The sequence below is a fragment of the Gossypium hirsutum genome, chromosome D05, assembly GCF_007990345.1.
Source record: "Gossypium hirsutum isolate 1008001.06 chromosome D05, Gossypium_hirsutum_v2.1, whole genome shotgun sequence".
In the NCBI taxonomy this organism is placed as follows: Eukaryota; Viridiplantae; Streptophyta; class Magnoliopsida; order Malvales; family Malvaceae; genus Gossypium; species Gossypium hirsutum.
This window is the reverse complement of record NC_053441.1, coordinates 64,329,514-64,346,488: the sequence shown is the minus strand read 5'-3', so window position 1 is coordinate 64,346,488 and position 16,975 is coordinate 64,329,514. Positions and strand designations below refer to the sequence as shown.

Sequence of the window (16,975 nt, the reverse complement as noted above, 5' to 3'; positions counted from 1 at the left end):
ACCATTGGCATCAATAACCATTACTCTGAATTACTCAATTTTCACATCCTCCATCATTGTGCCATCAAACTAAGAATTGGTTGTGGAGCTGCCCATATGGCCTTACAACTACTAGATCTCCAAGACCTCTTATACATCCCTTATCATGCTCGCCCTCAAGCACAACCTCAAATGGAACAAACTCGTTCTAGGAAACAACTTAAAACATCGATTCTCACCCTTTTACTTTAAGTTGTAGTTTTTGACCCAATCTAAACATGGTGGTTATTAATATTGAAAAAAAAACAAGAGAAAGTTGAATTTGCATTAGTCTTCTTCATGGTTTTTTCCCCTTAAATTGTTTTATTTATAGGATTATTTATTTTTATATAAATGTAACCTTCCTAACCCGGCCTAGACATTACATCCAGATTTTAAAGGCTATATTAGCCACCGAGATGGCCTAGTAAAGTTATCAGAGTTTTTAAAATATTCTTTCTTTTTTTTTTAACATTTGCTAACATTAGAAGTAGAGCTTAGCATGTTATCTCCTTTTCACTAAAAGATACAATTTTTCCACAGTAAAAACTGATTACTTTTAATGTTTATTTCGCGAAAGCTGTTTTCCAATTTGATTTTCTACTCAAAAATTCATTTATAATATTGCAGCGGAAAAAGTGATAATCAACAAAGTTTTGACTAAAAACCAAATTTTATGCTTCCTAAATTCAATTTTCAAATTTCAAAAGTCTAAACTTTATAATTCCATGCATGCCAAATTAACCCAAAGTTTAAGTTTCATGCAAAATTCATGTCGAACAACACAATTCTCAAATAACAAAAAATATAAATATCATGACTAGAATTCTTTTTTGAAAACTATCCGAGACAAGCCCCCTAAATGTTAAGTATGTGTCCTAACCTTTCGGGTTATCTGTAAAGAAGGAAACTAAGGGGTGAGCTTAAGAAGACCGGTATGAGTCTAAACACAAGAAAATCAATGGACAATAGTAGACATGACATACAAAATAACAGTTCACAGAACAATCACAATCATATAGCAAAAACAATGTTTGACGGTTTATTTGGGCATGCTTATGAATGTCAATGCAATTCATTTTAACAGAAAAAGTTCCTACCCATTATCTGCTGCACACCGCAATAAAAGTTCCTCAAAACTCATACATATACACCACAATATGGATAAACCACTAGTAATTACAGATAAATTTCCAGTAAAATAGTTGATGAACCATAATAAACTTTTAGATAAAAAGATTACAGTAAACTACCAGTAAGTTGTGGATAAATCACCAGCGTTTGCATATTTAGAATTATCAATACTTATTTATTTCATATCGTCCTAATCTCCATGCTATGCAATATGGCATGCTAGTAATAGTACAATATAGAATCAGTAGTCATGCTTATCATGCAATCAGTTTAACAGTAGTAACAATAGGCATGTTGATCATCCAATCGATAATATAGAAGTAGTGGCAACAGTAACAGATCATCGAATATACGATGACGATAGACATGCATCATTCACTTATCACATTATAACATAAACTATTTAGTCATTCAAATCACAAATTTCAGAATATTCATAATATCAGGGTCTCAATTGAGTGTACAAAAACTCTAAAAACAAATTGAGGGCTATACGAGGACTGAACTGAACATATTGTAAAGTTTTAAGAAAAAAATGTAAAATAGGAGTTACACAAATGTGCGGTCAGGCCGTTTAACAGTCTGATGTCGTGTATGCAACGTGCGAGTTCTCAACGATAAGGACATAGTCATGTGACAGGCTGTGTAACAGGCTATGATCGTGTGTTTCACGAACGTACCCTAACGTAACAGTATCACATGGTCGTCTGCCCATCCATATGGCTCACACACCCATGTGGGAAACTGTGTGACCCAAAACTACACACAATTTGCTATCGATTCACTTGGCAAAGAACAAACACCTTCCACGACAAATTCGATTGACACCCCTCACGATCAATTCTGATTTGATTCACCTAGATCAGACCCTTCAAATGACAACATATGAGTATTTACATATTAGATTTGGCAGAATCCAAATGAGGTTGATTAAATGAACCAGAAAGATTAACATCAACTATGCAAAATCTAACCATTGAAAGCAAATAGTATTTAGCGTCCTTCGATAAAGATAGCGAACGCTACTGATGACAATCGAAATACTAAGAAATAAAACAATCGGGGAATGATTCAATAAGAGAAAAGATTTGGCAACACAAAAGATGAAAATAGGGTGCAAGAAAGAGGAAAAGAAAAGAAAAAGAAGATGGAAAGAAGATTAGGGGGATAAAAAAAAATGAAGGGAAGCGTTTGAACTTAGGTCTTTAAGATGGATATACTAACACTTAACCACAAAACTTATAACTCATTTCATGCTTAATTAGTCAACTAACTTGAAATATATCTGGGTGTGACAATAAAATTAGTTTTAATAATTAAATTTTAGGTTAGAAAACGAGAAAATAGATATTTATTTATATTTTTTGTATTTTATTGAAAAATGAACTTTTAAATATATTATTTTTATTTTTTAAATTGTTTTTAATTTCTAATTTTTAAGAATCAAGACTAAATCGGCAGAATCTGTAAAGTTGAGAGCTAAATTTGTTAATTTTTTTAGATTTAGAACTAAATTGATAGAATTTGTAAATATTTTAGGCTTAAATTTGTTATTTAGCAAATTGGCCCTTTTTTTAAAAATCGAAGCAATTTAATTCTTATCAATTTTAAAAGTGAGTAATTAAGGACAAAGAATCACAATGTTAATATATTCCGTCAATTTACATATATTTGATTGGTATAATAACAAATTTAGCTCTCAAAATTTTCGCATATTGTCAACTTGGTCTTAAATTAACATATTTAGCTACAACATTTGTGTAAATGCATAAATGTTGAGGCTAGGTTTGTTGTTTTTTTATAATCAAGACCAAATTAACAAAATATGTAAATATTAAAGTCTAATTTTGTTATTATACCAATTAAAATTATGTACAATTGATAGGAAACATTAACGTTATTAAAGATAAAAATACCCTTATAATAATAACCCATTAAAGTAAGTGTATTTTAATAATTTCATAGCTAAATTGGTGTTGAGTTTACTCATGACTAGAAGTGCTCATATGTCGGGCCTAGGCATGATATTAACACAATTTATGTTTGCTCAAGCCTAGCACAATCCAAAATATGAGCTTAAAAATTTGTCGAAGCTCGTCCATATTTGTAAATAGTTAACACAAGCCCATTTTAGCCCTTTCCATATTTTTAAAAAACTAAAAATATATATTTATATTATTATTTTAATATTTAATAATTTTATATATTTTTTATTTATTAAAATTTTATATATAATTATCTTAATATTTTTTAATGTTTACATTATAATACATTAATTTACATGTGTTATTAATTACATAATTTATAAAAATAGCACAATATAAAACATTACAAATTTAAAAACGAGTCGAATCGAGCTTGGGATTTGAATATTCAAGCTTGAGCTCAACCTATATTTTTAAATAGGCCTTTTTTTTTTGCCCAAGCTTATTCCCGAGCCTAATATTTTAACCCAAACCCTCTCAAATTTTGAGTTAGTGTAACAACTCGTTTTCAGTTGTGTTAGAAACAGTGATTTCGGGACCATAATTCTGACAAGAGAGTCGATAAATATTATTAATTTAATATTTTTGAGTATTTATTAATGTTATACTAAATTTTTTCGTTAAGAAATTTTAAGGTTTGAATAGCTAATTAAGTAAAAAGGACTAAATTATAAAGATACAAAAGTTGATTTCTATTAGTTCAAAGGGTCAAATGGTTATGAAATCTTTTACTAGTGGATTTGATGGGTAAAAACACCATATTATAGGTTAGTGGATAGTTATGGCATGTTTTTTTGTGTAATTTTAATGATTTTTAAAGGTTAATATTGTAATTAGGTAAATTAAAAAAATTAACAAAAGATGATAAAAAAATTATCATCATCTTCTTCCCTTTTCTTTTGTTTAAAACCGAAACACCATAGCCAAGGGAGGAGCTAGCTTCGGTCAAGACATATTCAATTGCATGGTATGGTATTTTGCCTTATTTTTAGTAAATTTTATGTTTTTGAGTTTGTATTAGCTTAATCTAGCTGGTCTAGGGTCAATTTGTTAAATTGTTAAAGGTTAGGGACTTTCCATGAATGAGTTTGAAGTGTTTGTAGATTATTTAAGTTGGTTGTTAAATGATTTTAAGTAATTTTAATGTTTAGGGACTTATTTGTGAAAATAGTAAAATCTCATATAGATAGATTAAAATGAAGATAAATATGGGCTATTTGGGAACCTATTAAAAATCGGTTAGTATGGTTTTTGTTAAAAAATGGTTAATTTGCAAGTTTTGGGTTTAGGGACTAAATTGAGCAAATGTTAATATATTAGGGGTAATTTTATAAATTTACAATAAAATGAGTTAAAAGCTTAAATTAATTATTTTAAGCTATTTGAATGATTTAATTGAATGAAATTATTATTTAGATAAAGAAATGAACAAACCAGACTTAAATCGAGGAAAAACTAAAGTGCCGAATTAGTCGCCGGCTTTATTTTTACAACTATTTTTGTCGAGGTAAGTTCTTATAAGTATTAAAGTTATTAATTGATGTTTTGATTATATGTTAATTAATGTTATGCTATGTATAATTTAATTTGATAATTGCGATGTTGATTAAATTGGATGTTTAATGGTCCCGTTAGAACCCTGTGAATACTTAGGATATAAATGACATGTTATTAGGGATTATACAGTTTCAGATGCTAGTCTTGAATGTCTTACCCTGCATTTGTTGCGAATTCTAACTCTTTAATATAATAAAATTTTAATTTAGTTGATTTAGAAATTATAAAATTATAAGCTTATAATAAAAATTATTATTTAATTTTGATTTTTTAAAAATTCTAATTTCGTCCCTGAAACTAAGACCTGTAATCTAAAAAACGAATAGGTCACCCTTGCAACCAATGACTCATTCGCGTTGACACTATCATTATAGAAGTAGAGAGGTGAAATTAAATTTGAAGTATAGATATAAATATTGAATTTGATCATAGTATAGGGACCAAAACTAGAATTTGACCTAATTTCAATAGTATAAGATTCAAAATTCAAATGGACAGAACTGCCCTTGACCGGTCAATTGTAGTATGGAACTAAACTGAAAACATACGTTCAGCTGCTTGCTGTTTTAGGGTTTCTCTTTTTACTTTTAATTTCTCTCTTTAGTCACCGGAGCTGTTAAAGGATGGAGTCCAACGGCGGTGGCGCGTCACCTATCCGTCGAGAAATCGAAACTTTGAAGGAGGAAAGAGCCCGGATTGAGCAAAGGATTTCGTTCCTTGAAGCTCAGCTCCAAGAAGAAGCTTCATTAGCACCTCAGCAGCAGCAAAACGACGGCGTCTGCAATGGTTTTTGTCCTTCGGAAACATCCACCGTCGATGCCAATCTGGCTCACGGGTTATCTGCGGATAGTATTTACCGTTACAGCCGTCATCTTTTGCTTCCTTCTTTTGGAGTCAAAGGTAAAACTTTGGATTTTAGTGTTGAATTTTGTCTAATTTCTCGAAATTATGGCTGATTATGGCTAATCACGTTAAAAATTTAATGATAAATTTCTTGAATTGACTGCCTTATGCCCAGCTGTGTTTAAAAAGGGGAGGTTATTTGAAAGAAATTGGCTTCTTTTGTGTTTTGCTATAGAAGAACATATCTGGGTTTATTTTAATTCTCTTTGAGTTCAATCAAGGAGAATTTTTTTTTACTTTTGAGTAATTTATCTTCTTGGTGTGGTTTACAGCACAATCAAATCTCTTGAAGTCTTCAATATTGGTTGTTGGAGCTGGAGGTTTGGGTTCGCCGGCTTTATTATATCTTGCAGCTTGTGGTGTTGGTAAGAATAAGTCCGATTAGCTCTGTGACGGCATGACTGAAAAGCGATTTATCGTGTTTTTACTTTTTTCTTGTTTTGTTTTGTTCAATTTGTAGGTCGCTTGGGTATCGTTGATCATGATGTTGTTGAGCTTAATAATATGCATAGGCAGGTATAAGTTTTAGATTTATGTTATTATTTAAGGTATATGATGGCACTGTTTTTCCGATTCAAATAATATCTGGTTACGTTCTAATTGTGTTGTACTCATAACTCATGAATCATTCGAGATCTATGTACATGCCGTAGACATTTTATCCTTTGGCTTCCCACACATTCTTAAAATCAAACAAGTTGCACATGAGGGTCCATTTTAGGTAAAAGTACTATGGAGACCCTTAAAATCAAACAAATTAGTCCATGTACGTTAGATCGCCGAGCAAACTGATCTTTCTATTAAAAGTTTCATCCATTTCCGCTGTTAAAAACTGGCCCCTGTACATCAGTATAAGGTATATGTGGCATGTCACGTGTATTGTCTTGTTATTCTGTCAGGTACTCTAGTTTTAACCGTAGAAATGGATGAAATCATTAACAAAAAGGACCGGTTTGCTTTTTAATCTAACGTTCAGAGGCCTCTATGATATTTTTACCTCCATTGTACGATATTGAAGCATTAACTTAGTGCTTCTATTTATTTTTGTTCAGACAACATTTTTGTATCAGTCCGCATAATATTTCTTCCCTATGTTTCTTGAACTGTGACTAATGGTTGTTTATATCACTGTCGGTCTACTGTGCTGCAGGTTATTCACACTGAAGCATATATTGGTCAGCCAAAAGTGAAGTCTGCTGCTGCTGCTTGCCGCTCGTATGTTACAATAGCCTCGATTTTATGTTTTAGTGTTGAATAAAGCTTCGCTGCTTGTAGTCTCTCATAATTCCTTTTGTGATTTGGCTTTTATCTAATATAGAGTTAAATTCCAGGATCAACTCCACCATACAGATTGTTGAACACAAACAAGCTTTGCGCACGTCTAATGCTTTGGAAATTTTGAGCCAGTATCCTTTTCGACCATAGTGTTTCTTCATTCTTTCTTCATTTCTTGTTAGGTAATTCATGTGAGGTGTGATTTCCATGACTGTGGACATTTCTTAGATATGACATAGTTGTCGATGCAACAGACAATGCTCCTAGTCGATACATGATAAGTGATTGCTGTGTTGTGTTGGGAAAGGTACCAATGCCATTACCTTCTCCTTAGGTTATTAAATATTTTCAGTGCTAAAGAAAGGTGAATTTACATGAGTGGTCCCTCTATTATAGGGACTTGATCAAATTAGTCCTATTATTAAATGGTTCAATTTAGTCACTGTACTATTAAAAAGAATCAAATAAGGCAAAATTGGATAGGTTTAACATTTACTATTTAAAAAATGCCATTTACTGTTTAACAGAGTTAAAATTTTTAAAGTTTTTATGGTTCTGTAAAAGAAATCTTTTGTTTTGAATTGAACTGCAATTGAAAAAAGTAATTTTCAAGACATTTTTTATACAATAAATGTTAACTCTGTTACAATTTGGATGTATTTGATTCTTTTGAATAGTATAAGGACTAAATTGATCCATTTAATAATAGAAGAACTAATTTGATCCAGTCACTATAATACAGGGACCTTGCAGGTATTTTAACTGCTAAAGAAATGTATCCTCAATTTGCAAGCTAGTTCAGCTGATATCAGTACCTATCTTACTTAGACTCGGGTTTGGATGTCAGTAGGTTGAAAATTTTTTTTCAAGTTTTTCCTTGTATTTCGATGGTTCTTGGAGGGTTATATCCCCATACTCATGTACAAATATGCATTGGTCATAGGTACTTAAAAGAAAAATAGAAAGTCGGAGTAACAAAGATTAGTACCATGTTTCATATTTTAGGTTATGTATGCGCATGTGCACTGACTGGCTCAAGTACTAATTGTTTTGTGTTTACATGCAGCCTCTAGTATCGGGTGCTGCGCTAGGATTGGAAGGGCAGGTATGCTATTCTTGAGTACATGAATTAACTTTGATTTATATGTGTTTGAAACATCTTGCTCAGACCTCAAAGCCAATTACGCTGTTGGTTTATTGTATAGCTGACAGTATACAATTACAAAGGAGGTCCGTGTTATCGATGCTTATTTCCGACTCCACCTCCTACAACTGCTTGTCAAAGATGCTCAGATAGTGGGGTTCTTGGAGTTGGTATGTGAAGATAATGTTTCTGTTTTGCAATTCAAGTCCAAAGAAACGACATTCATATTCATCTTTTTCCGTTCTAATGCTTATTATTCTACATTTTGACAGTTCCTGGAATTATCGGCTGTCTTCAAGCTCTGGAAGCCATTAAAATAGCCAGCGATATTGGTGAACCACTTTCAGGACGGATGCTTCTTTTTGATGCATTATCAGCTAGGATTCGAATTGTACGTCCCTGGTCCACCAATCCTTTTCTTTAAAATACCAATATCGGGCCATATGTTCTTCTTTCTAATCGTAAATTTCTTATCGCATATAGGTCAAAATAAGAGGCAGGTCTTTACAATGCGAAGTTTGTGGAGAAAATACGACATTTAACCAACAGCAATTCAAAGAACTTGATTATGAGAAGTTCACTCAATCGCCATTGTCAACCGTAAGTTTCCTTCTCTGCTCTCTTTGTTCTTAAGTCGCACAACCATAGAGGCCCCTATAATAGAAGTCAGATTGCAATTTATCATTTTGCTCAAAAAATGGGCAAATTAGTTTCTGTACGTTAGATTAAAGAGCAAATTGGTTTTTTTGTTAAAAATTTCACCCATTTCGACAATTAAAAATTGGTCATTGTACATCAGCATAAGATAAACGTGGAGCCTTATCATACTTTTACCCATTTTACTTGTCATTTTAATTTCGGGCTTAACCTTTACTTCGTACGGAATCACAATTTGATCCACACTCCCAAAGTGAACATTCAAATGAGATGATTACACCATGCCCCAAACAATAAGTTTTTCCAGTTTAAACAACGATACTGAATATGTTTGCCCTTGATTAAGAGCTTGTATTTATTGCTTGTACATGCAGTCTCCGCCAAAGTTGAAACTACTCGCCCCGGATTCTAGAATAACCAGTAAGGAGTACAAAGAGAGGATCATAAGTGGGGAGCCACATGTTTTGGTGGATGTTCGACCAGAACTTCACTACAAGATAGTTTCTATGCCCAACTCATTGAACATTCCGCTCGCGAGCTTGGAGACTCGACTGCCCGAAATATCTTCCGCACTTAAAGAACAAGAGAAGGAAGGCACCAGATCGGGAGCTAATCTATATGTAATATGCAGAAGAGGTAATGATTCTCAAAGGGCCGTCGATTACCTCCGAAACAAGGGATTCGATTTAGCTAAGGATATTGTCGGGGGCTTGGAGTCATGGGCCAATGATGTTGATCCCAATTTTCCTATGTATTAAGTACAAAAGCTGTTCCAGTTTTGCCTGTTAGAACTGAAATGTCTTGTTATAATCTCGGATTTATATTTATCTTCAACGAACATCTTTTACCTTCAAAATACAATCTGTTCCATCCCATCTCCTTAATGCCAGCAATTCTTGAGCAGCAAGCCATAAAAAGCTCGATTTAGACTCTAAATCTGAAGTTCAAAGTTGTGGCAATTAAATTCATTTTGGTATTTGTATACTTTTTGGGTTCTCCTTGGTACTTTAATTTAACAATTAAGTGCATTGTAATTTTTGAGCTTGAATCAGGCTCAAGCAATTTTTGGGTTAATTGGTTTGGTTTCTTTGTTCAAATCGTTACCGACTGATGAAGAATCAACGAATGAGTTGTGGTTAAGCATGAAATGCCACTTGAACTCAAAAGCTAATTGATTCTCCCCGAAATGTGTTGAGGCGCAGCAATTTGCTAGACATCTACCAAATCGAAGCAAACTCTGAATACTAAATATGACCTCAAAATAATGTCAAAATCGGCCAGTGAGACGATGGGAGATAAACTTCATCTCTGAGAGAGAAACAGCCCGGATCACCAACTAAAGCCCCTAAATGATCACTCAAAGGAGGGGGTGCAAAGACAATTAGGAGGTTTGTCGTATTAATCAGTTCTCGATATATCCAAAACAATCTCGTTTCACTCGTATATGTCACTATCATATATTGACAAAGATCAAAGATCAAAATAAATCTAATTGTCAAGTTCAAAGACCAAAGTTAATAAAAACTACAAAACTCAAGATAAACTTAGTTGTCAAATTTTAGAGAAACAATTATATTTTTTTAAAATTAAAGCTAAAGTTTGTTTTCCAATAAATAACAAATTATTTCAACTTGAGCTCAAATTGATAATAATCAAATCGAATTTCAATTCCAGACTCGAAATTTATTAAATATAAAAAATGATTACATGATCTAATTCCGAAATTCTAATCAGAAAGGCTCAATCCAACTTAACATAAAGGAAATATTAAGAAATTGATCCTTTTTTTAGTTATTTGCTTCAGTTTCTCAAAAGCACAATGATTACCCTAATCAAGCTGAATTAAAAGATGCCAAATTTCCCAAAATAAATCCAAAAATAGCCCCTTCTTCTCCTCACCATCCAACAAGCAACAATTTTAAAAGAGCCATCCTTATATAAAGACCATTCTTTGCTTGTCTAAAATAAGCAGCTCTCGGATCGGCATCAACATCGACGGTAATCTCATCAAGCCTCGGGAGAGGATGCATTACCACAGCATGACTCTGCATTACCTTCAACACATTCTCATCCACTATATACTTACCACGAGCTTCTTCATAAAGATCGATCCTTTCTCCAAACCGTTCTCGTTGAATACGAGTTTGGTATACCACATCGCACTTAGACGCCACTTCCATTAAATCACCACTTTCTTCCCACTCGACACCCCTCCGTGTTAGATACTTTTTAATGTCGTCCTACAAAAAAGTAGGAAACAATAAGTGAAAATGAACAAAAATATGGTTAAGTACGAGTCATGTACAATACAAACCTTCATTTTAACGACGTCGGGGGAAACAAAGTATATCTTCACATCTTGGTACTCTGCAAGTAAGTAGGCAAGAGAACGGACGGTTCTCCCATTGGCAAGATCTCCGACAAGCCCAACTCTGATGCCATCTAGTTTTCCGATCTCTCTTTCTATGGTGTAGACATCTAAAAGGGCCTAAAACAACATCGAAAAAGAAACAATCTTTTTGCAATCAACGGTTCAAATATACGGAAAAAAAAAAACTCAGAAAATGTTAAACATACTCGTAGTAGATATATATCCGTATATGACACTCAACCTTAGATTCATGTAACATAGGATGCCAAATTGCCAATTAATATACTAAGAAACAACAAACTCGGATGTATCAAATAGAGAACAGACTTACACAAATTACATGTAAAAGTATCATGTAGGCTTTTGTACTAGGGTCAATTACATTTTGCCCCCTCTACTTAAAAAACGAGCAAATTAGTCCTTTATGTTAAAAATTTCATCTATTAGTACCGTTAAAAACTAATGTGCCTGACAAAATAACCAGATAGCGACACGTTACATACATGTGTACATCATGGTGATGTACAAAGACTAATTTTTAACCGTAAAAATAGATGTAATTTTTAACAAAATGAAGATCAAATGTACAGGGACTAATTTGCCAATTTATTTGAGTAGAAAGGGCAAAATACAATCTAACTCCTACCATAGGGGCCTCCATGGTACTTTTACCACAAATAACACAATAAGGAAATCAATGAGATACTTAGATTATAAGGTACCTGGGTAGGATGTTGACCCGGACCATCACCAGCATTAATGATGGGAATGCCTGCGGTAGCTGCCGCTCGTTTAGCAGCACCGCTTTCAAAGTGTCGCATCACAATTATATCAGAATACCCTTCAACAGTTCTAATAGTATCTGCAAAACACATTACTTTGTTACCGGAAAAACACCATAATCAAACAACTTCAAAGAACATTAACCGAAAAAGGTAAAGAAAATAATTTGCCTTCAAGGGTCTCCCCTTTGGCTGCCGAAGAAAATTCTCGAGCATTTTCAGTTGTTAAAACTTCACCACCCAATCGTTTCATGGCCGACTCGAATGAAAGCCTAGTTCTAGTTGAAGGTTCATAAAAAAGGGTGGCCATCAGGTAACCTTTGAGAATTTGACTTCCGGGTGAGTTCTTTTTGATATTCTCCATCTCTTTCGCAACTTCAAATATAGCATTTAAAGTTTCCCTATCGAATTGTTGAGCTTCAATCACATCATCGAGTTCAAACTTCTTCCCCATTGGATACCCAGGCATGTTCTTGACTTCCACTGCACAGCATTGCATTCGATTCCTTAAAAGACTCTCGTTTTGTCCCCATTTCAACGAGTTCTCACCGGTTAACAACAATGTAGGACTCGTAACAGGTAGCTTATCGAAGGAATTCGAAACATTAAACTTGAACTCTTTGTTCGAAGTTATCGTTTTCATAACAAACGAATCCCTTTTCATCGTGCTCATAGAAAATAATGGTGAAGAAGACATTCTAATTGAATATAAACAGCTTCAAAGTCACTGAAACAAAATATAAACCAATGGTTAAACCCATATCATTTCAACAGTTAAATTCTGCTCTTAATTTTGAAATTTTAGTCTGACCCAAACAGTAACAAGTGAAGTATAAGGACTCAATCAACAACCTTCGTAAAGTACAGGGACTAATAACAGAATTTAACCTATTTCTACACATAAATTTCTATGAAGAAGTGTACTAAAAATACCCACAATTCTCATTATTTGGATAATCAAAACCAAGAATATATATATGAAGTATTAATATACACTATTTTTATATGCTTAGTAACATAAACCATGATTTCCAAATTGTAAGCATATTAAAAATCATAACTTTTTTTCAAGTAATCATCTATCACCATATCAAAAAGAAAATCCCAGTTTAAATTTCCATTATTTTTACTTTTTTTTTCTCATCAACCAAACAAACAAAAAGTAACCCAATAACATAAAACAAGTAAACATCACAAAACCGATAAAGAAGAAAGAGAAAGAAACAAGGCACCTGGGAAAGTTTTTTTTCCGGGAAAGAAAAAGAGTTGTGTTTGGATGCTAAGAAAAACAAAATAAAGTAAAAGAGGAGATAAGGATTGGGTTTTTTTACGTCTTTGGAGTAAAAGATACTATAAATAGTAAGTGAAGAAAATGAAAGCGAAAAAAAAGTGGAGAATCTTTAGAAAGAGTGAAAATTCATTAAGTTTTTTTTTGGCTGAAAATATGTAATATATTAACTTGGTTTTTCCAGTACTAAAGAAGAAGAAGAAGAGAAAAAGAAAAAGAAAGGAAAGAGCCGTACCTGGCAGTGGGGCGGTGGAATCAGCGGCGGAGCAAAGATGGGGTGGCGGCAGTGACAGAGGAAAAGAACGAAGAAGCCTATTTTTTTCGAGGGAAACTAAATTTTGGCTGAAAAAGATAAAAAAAAATGAAAGAATATATATGGGCTGGCTCAAATTAAAAAAAAGGTGGGTCCAATATTATATTTATTTTATTTTATTTTATTTTATTATACCCCATGGCCAATTTATTATTTATATCTTAAAATTTTATTTATTTTTTCACTCTTTAATCTTAATTTTTTTAAATAATCAAATTATTTTTGTATGGAAAAGTTATTGAATCATTAAATTTTATTAGCACCGATATAGTAGCCTGCATGGTCATCTACGCGTACTTCATTATTGATGTTGATAATTTTTAAATAAATTTTTAATAATTATTATTTATTTTTTATAGAATACACTTTGATCTCAAATTACCTTGCTAATATCGTTAAGCAAATTATGATATATAAATTTTCTCCATATAAAAATAAAATCAATATGACCCAATTATAAAATATAAAAAAAATTAAGGGCATATCCTTAGAAATTATAGTATATATCAAAATATCTAAGGATATGCGCTTAAAAATTTTGATATATCATAATTTTTAACGTTTACCTTATAAATTTTGGTATATACCAAAAATACCTAATTATATAATATTAAGGATTTTGGTATTTTGTATTTGAATCATACTAAGAATTTTTTTCATATTAAGATTTTTTTTATATCATTTGATTAAATAGTCATTTTTTTAACTTTTATTAATCAAAACAACATAACTTTCTCTGATTTATTATTAATACTAAAATCTTTTAAAGCATTGAAAAATTGAGTTCTCATTAGAATATCAAGATTTTTAATAGCATATCCATGAAAATATTGGTACTTCATTAGAAATTTTAGTATAAGCTTGTAAATCTGGATTTTGGTATACTGAAATTTCTAATGAGATTTTATAGAAATATCTAAACTCTATTAGAAATTTCGGCATTTTATTAGAAATTTGATATAGTCTTGTAAATCTGGAATTTGGTAAGGAGGTTCTATAAAAATATTTGTGTTCCTTTCAAATTTTGGTATATACCGAAATATCTAATGATATGCACTTAAAAGATTTTGTATATATCAAAATATCTAATGATATGGTCCGGGAGATATTGGTATTTTGTTAAAATTTTTGGGTATACAAAAACTTCTAATGACTTTCCTTAAAAATTTTGTAAAATATATAAGGATATACTCTTAGAAATTTTAGTATTCCTCTTGAAAATTTTAAAGTTTTTCTTAGCTTTTTTTTTAAAGTAATTAGGAAGTCCTCATAGTATAAGGATTGTATCAAATTAGTCTCTTTATTATTAAATGAATTAATTTAGTCCCTATATTATTAAAAAGAATCAAATAAGTCCAAATTGTAACAAAATTAATATTTACTACCCCTCCCAACATTTAAATAGGAGAATAAATGTGCTTCGACACACTCAAACCTACATCCTCCTATACTAATAGTAACACTAATGCCAACTAAGCTAATATTCACAGAAATTTGGGTCCTCATTAGAAATTATGTTATAAGTTGAGAAACCCATACAAAATTTGTAAAATATATAAGGATATACTCTTAGAAACTTTGTATTCCTCTTAAATAAGTTAAAAGTTTTTCTAAGCTTTTTTTTGGGTAAAGTAATTAAGAAGTCCCCATATTATAAGGATTGTATCAAATTAGTCTCTTTATTATTAAATGAATTAATTTAGCCCTTATACTATTAAAAAGAACTAAATAAGTCCAAATTGTAACTGTATAAAAAATGTCTTAAAAATTATTTTTTTCAAATGCTTAAAAATTAAACATAGCCCCTCCCAACATTTAAATAGAAAAATAATACATTTCGACACACTCAAACCCACATCCTCCTACACTAATAGTAATGCTAATGCCAACTAAATTGGCATAAATACTTAAAATATATTAACTCTATTAAACAGTAAATGGCATTTTTTATAAAAAAAAATGTCAACTTTTTAATCTAAAAATAAACAATTTAATTAAAATTTTAAAATCAAAAGCTAAAGTAATAAAAAAATTAGGACTAAAGTGAAAAATAAAAACTAAACGTTCTCGAGCCAAACAATGGCATTAAAAAAAATCGTAAATTATTTTCATTATAAATAAAAATATATTTTAAAAAAACAAGAACATATGCCAAAACAGTATAAAAAAGAAACCCCAGATTTTTTTTTATTAACGTACCATAATTATAAATAAAAAAGAATCCTATTTTTAGTTCCATATCCTCGATTTTTCATCAGTTTGGACCGGTTTTCTAATTTTTTAAAAATTCAATTTATATAGTTAAACCCGCACACCAACTAATTCCCGATTCAACAAGTTAAACCGGCCGCTTTAATCTAGTCCGATTTTTAAATCCATGCCCCCCAAGGGTATCAATTTCCACATTTACAATCGATATAACTTATGTTACTCGAACTCGAATGTAAGCATTAGATTCAAAACCCTAAACCTAAAACACAATAGTTAATGCCGAAGATAATGTCAAAAAGCACGGTGGCGACCTTGTTCCAGCATGGAGATCCAAAACCCTAAACTCTAAAACACAGTGGTTAACACTTAACACATGAGATAATATAAAAAAACTGGTCGTGAAGGACCTTGTTTTGGCCTGAAAATCCAAAACCCTAAACCCTAAAATACAGTAGTTAATGCCAGAGATATGTCGAAAAGCACGGTGGTGACCTTGTTCCGGCATGGAGATCCAGAACCTTAAACTCTAAAACACAGTGGTTAACAAGAGCGGTAATGTAAAAAACCTGGTCGTGACGGACCTTGTTTTGGCTTGGAGATCCAAAATCCCAAACCCTAAATCTAGCCCTACATGAGCTCATTACTTTCATACAGAACAAACAATTGGCTAAACAACTCATTTTAAGATGCAGAAAATCAAATAAGAATGTGGTCATATATAGGTAAAAGGGCAAATCTCTTTCATTAAAGTTTGAGGGTCTTACAAGCACTCATCGAAAGGAGGCCGAAAACCTCACCTTGATTTGGTTTTTGATAATGCATTTGCCAAAACAGAAGGGAAAAGATGCCCCATCGTTTTGATGACCTTCAAAAAGTCTACAAGAGACGCAAACTAGAAATCGATCGGTCCGACAGTTTCAACTTTCAACAATAAACCAGTTAACATGTTTCACAAAGATCAACTTGAGACATTGACGAACTTATAAGCCAACTGAAAGAAATATCGATGCATAGAAGAAAGCATATGAAAACAGATAACCGCAGAATGCAGGTTATGGAACATTTACCAACCAGACAAAGCCCCAAAGTACACTATACAACACACAAAATCCAAGACTTTGAGGTCCAAATCTATGGATTGCATCATCAAGAACATGAACAAGATGAAGAACAAGATGAAGAACAAGTCAATTGATCACGGACCTGGATGCCAAGTCTGGATTAAACATGATCATCGAAAAATCAATTCATGGAAACATAATAGTATTCAACTACATTAACATTCAATTTCCATCCAATGAAAATCTGAGAAATGAAGAAACTTTTATAATATTATA

At 32.0% G+C, this 16,975-nt stretch overlaps 2 protein-coding genes across 3 annotated transcripts; one reads left to right on the top strand and one right to left on the bottom strand.

Annotated features, from left to right (window-relative positions):
* The first annotated feature begins 5,195 nt into the window (after positions 1-5,195).
* Positions 5,196-9,657, top strand: LOC107903468 (adenylyltransferase and sulfurtransferase MOCS3). The gene is made up of 11 exons (XM_016829525.2): positions 5,196-5,594; positions 5,870-5,962; positions 6,058-6,113; positions 6,748-6,812; positions 6,929-7,003; positions 7,101-7,179; positions 7,939-7,977; positions 8,078-8,186; positions 8,289-8,407; positions 8,500-8,616; positions 9,048-9,657. The coding sequence occupies exons 1-11, from the start codon at positions 5,318-5,320 to the stop codon at positions 9,429-9,431; spliced, it is 1,413 nt and encodes a 470-aa protein (XP_016685014.2). The 5' UTR covers positions 5,196-5,317; the 3' UTR covers positions 9,432-9,657.
* A 678-nt stretch (positions 9,658-10,335) lies between these two features.
* LOC107903467 (aspartate carbamoyltransferase 1, chloroplastic) lies at positions 10,336-13,504 on the bottom strand. Of its 2 annotated transcripts, none has more exons than XM_016829522.2 (5): positions 13,350-13,504; positions 11,998-12,553; positions 11,767-11,906; positions 10,988-11,161; positions 10,336-10,913 (listed from the first exon to the last, which is right to left on the bottom strand). In XM_016829522.2, exons 2-5 carry the CDS (start codon positions 12,521-12,523, stop codon positions 10,569-10,571), a joined length of 1,185 nt encoding a protein of 394 aa, XP_016685011.1. In that variant the 5' UTR covers positions 12,524-12,553; positions 13,350-13,504; the 3' UTR covers positions 10,336-10,568. The 2 variants fall into 2 exon arrangements, with proteins under 2 accessions (XP_016685011.1, XP_016685012.1); XM_016829523.2 differs by lacking the exon at positions 13,350-13,504 and adding an exon at positions 13,059-13,269.
* Positions 13,505-16,975: the final 3,471 nt, after the last annotated feature.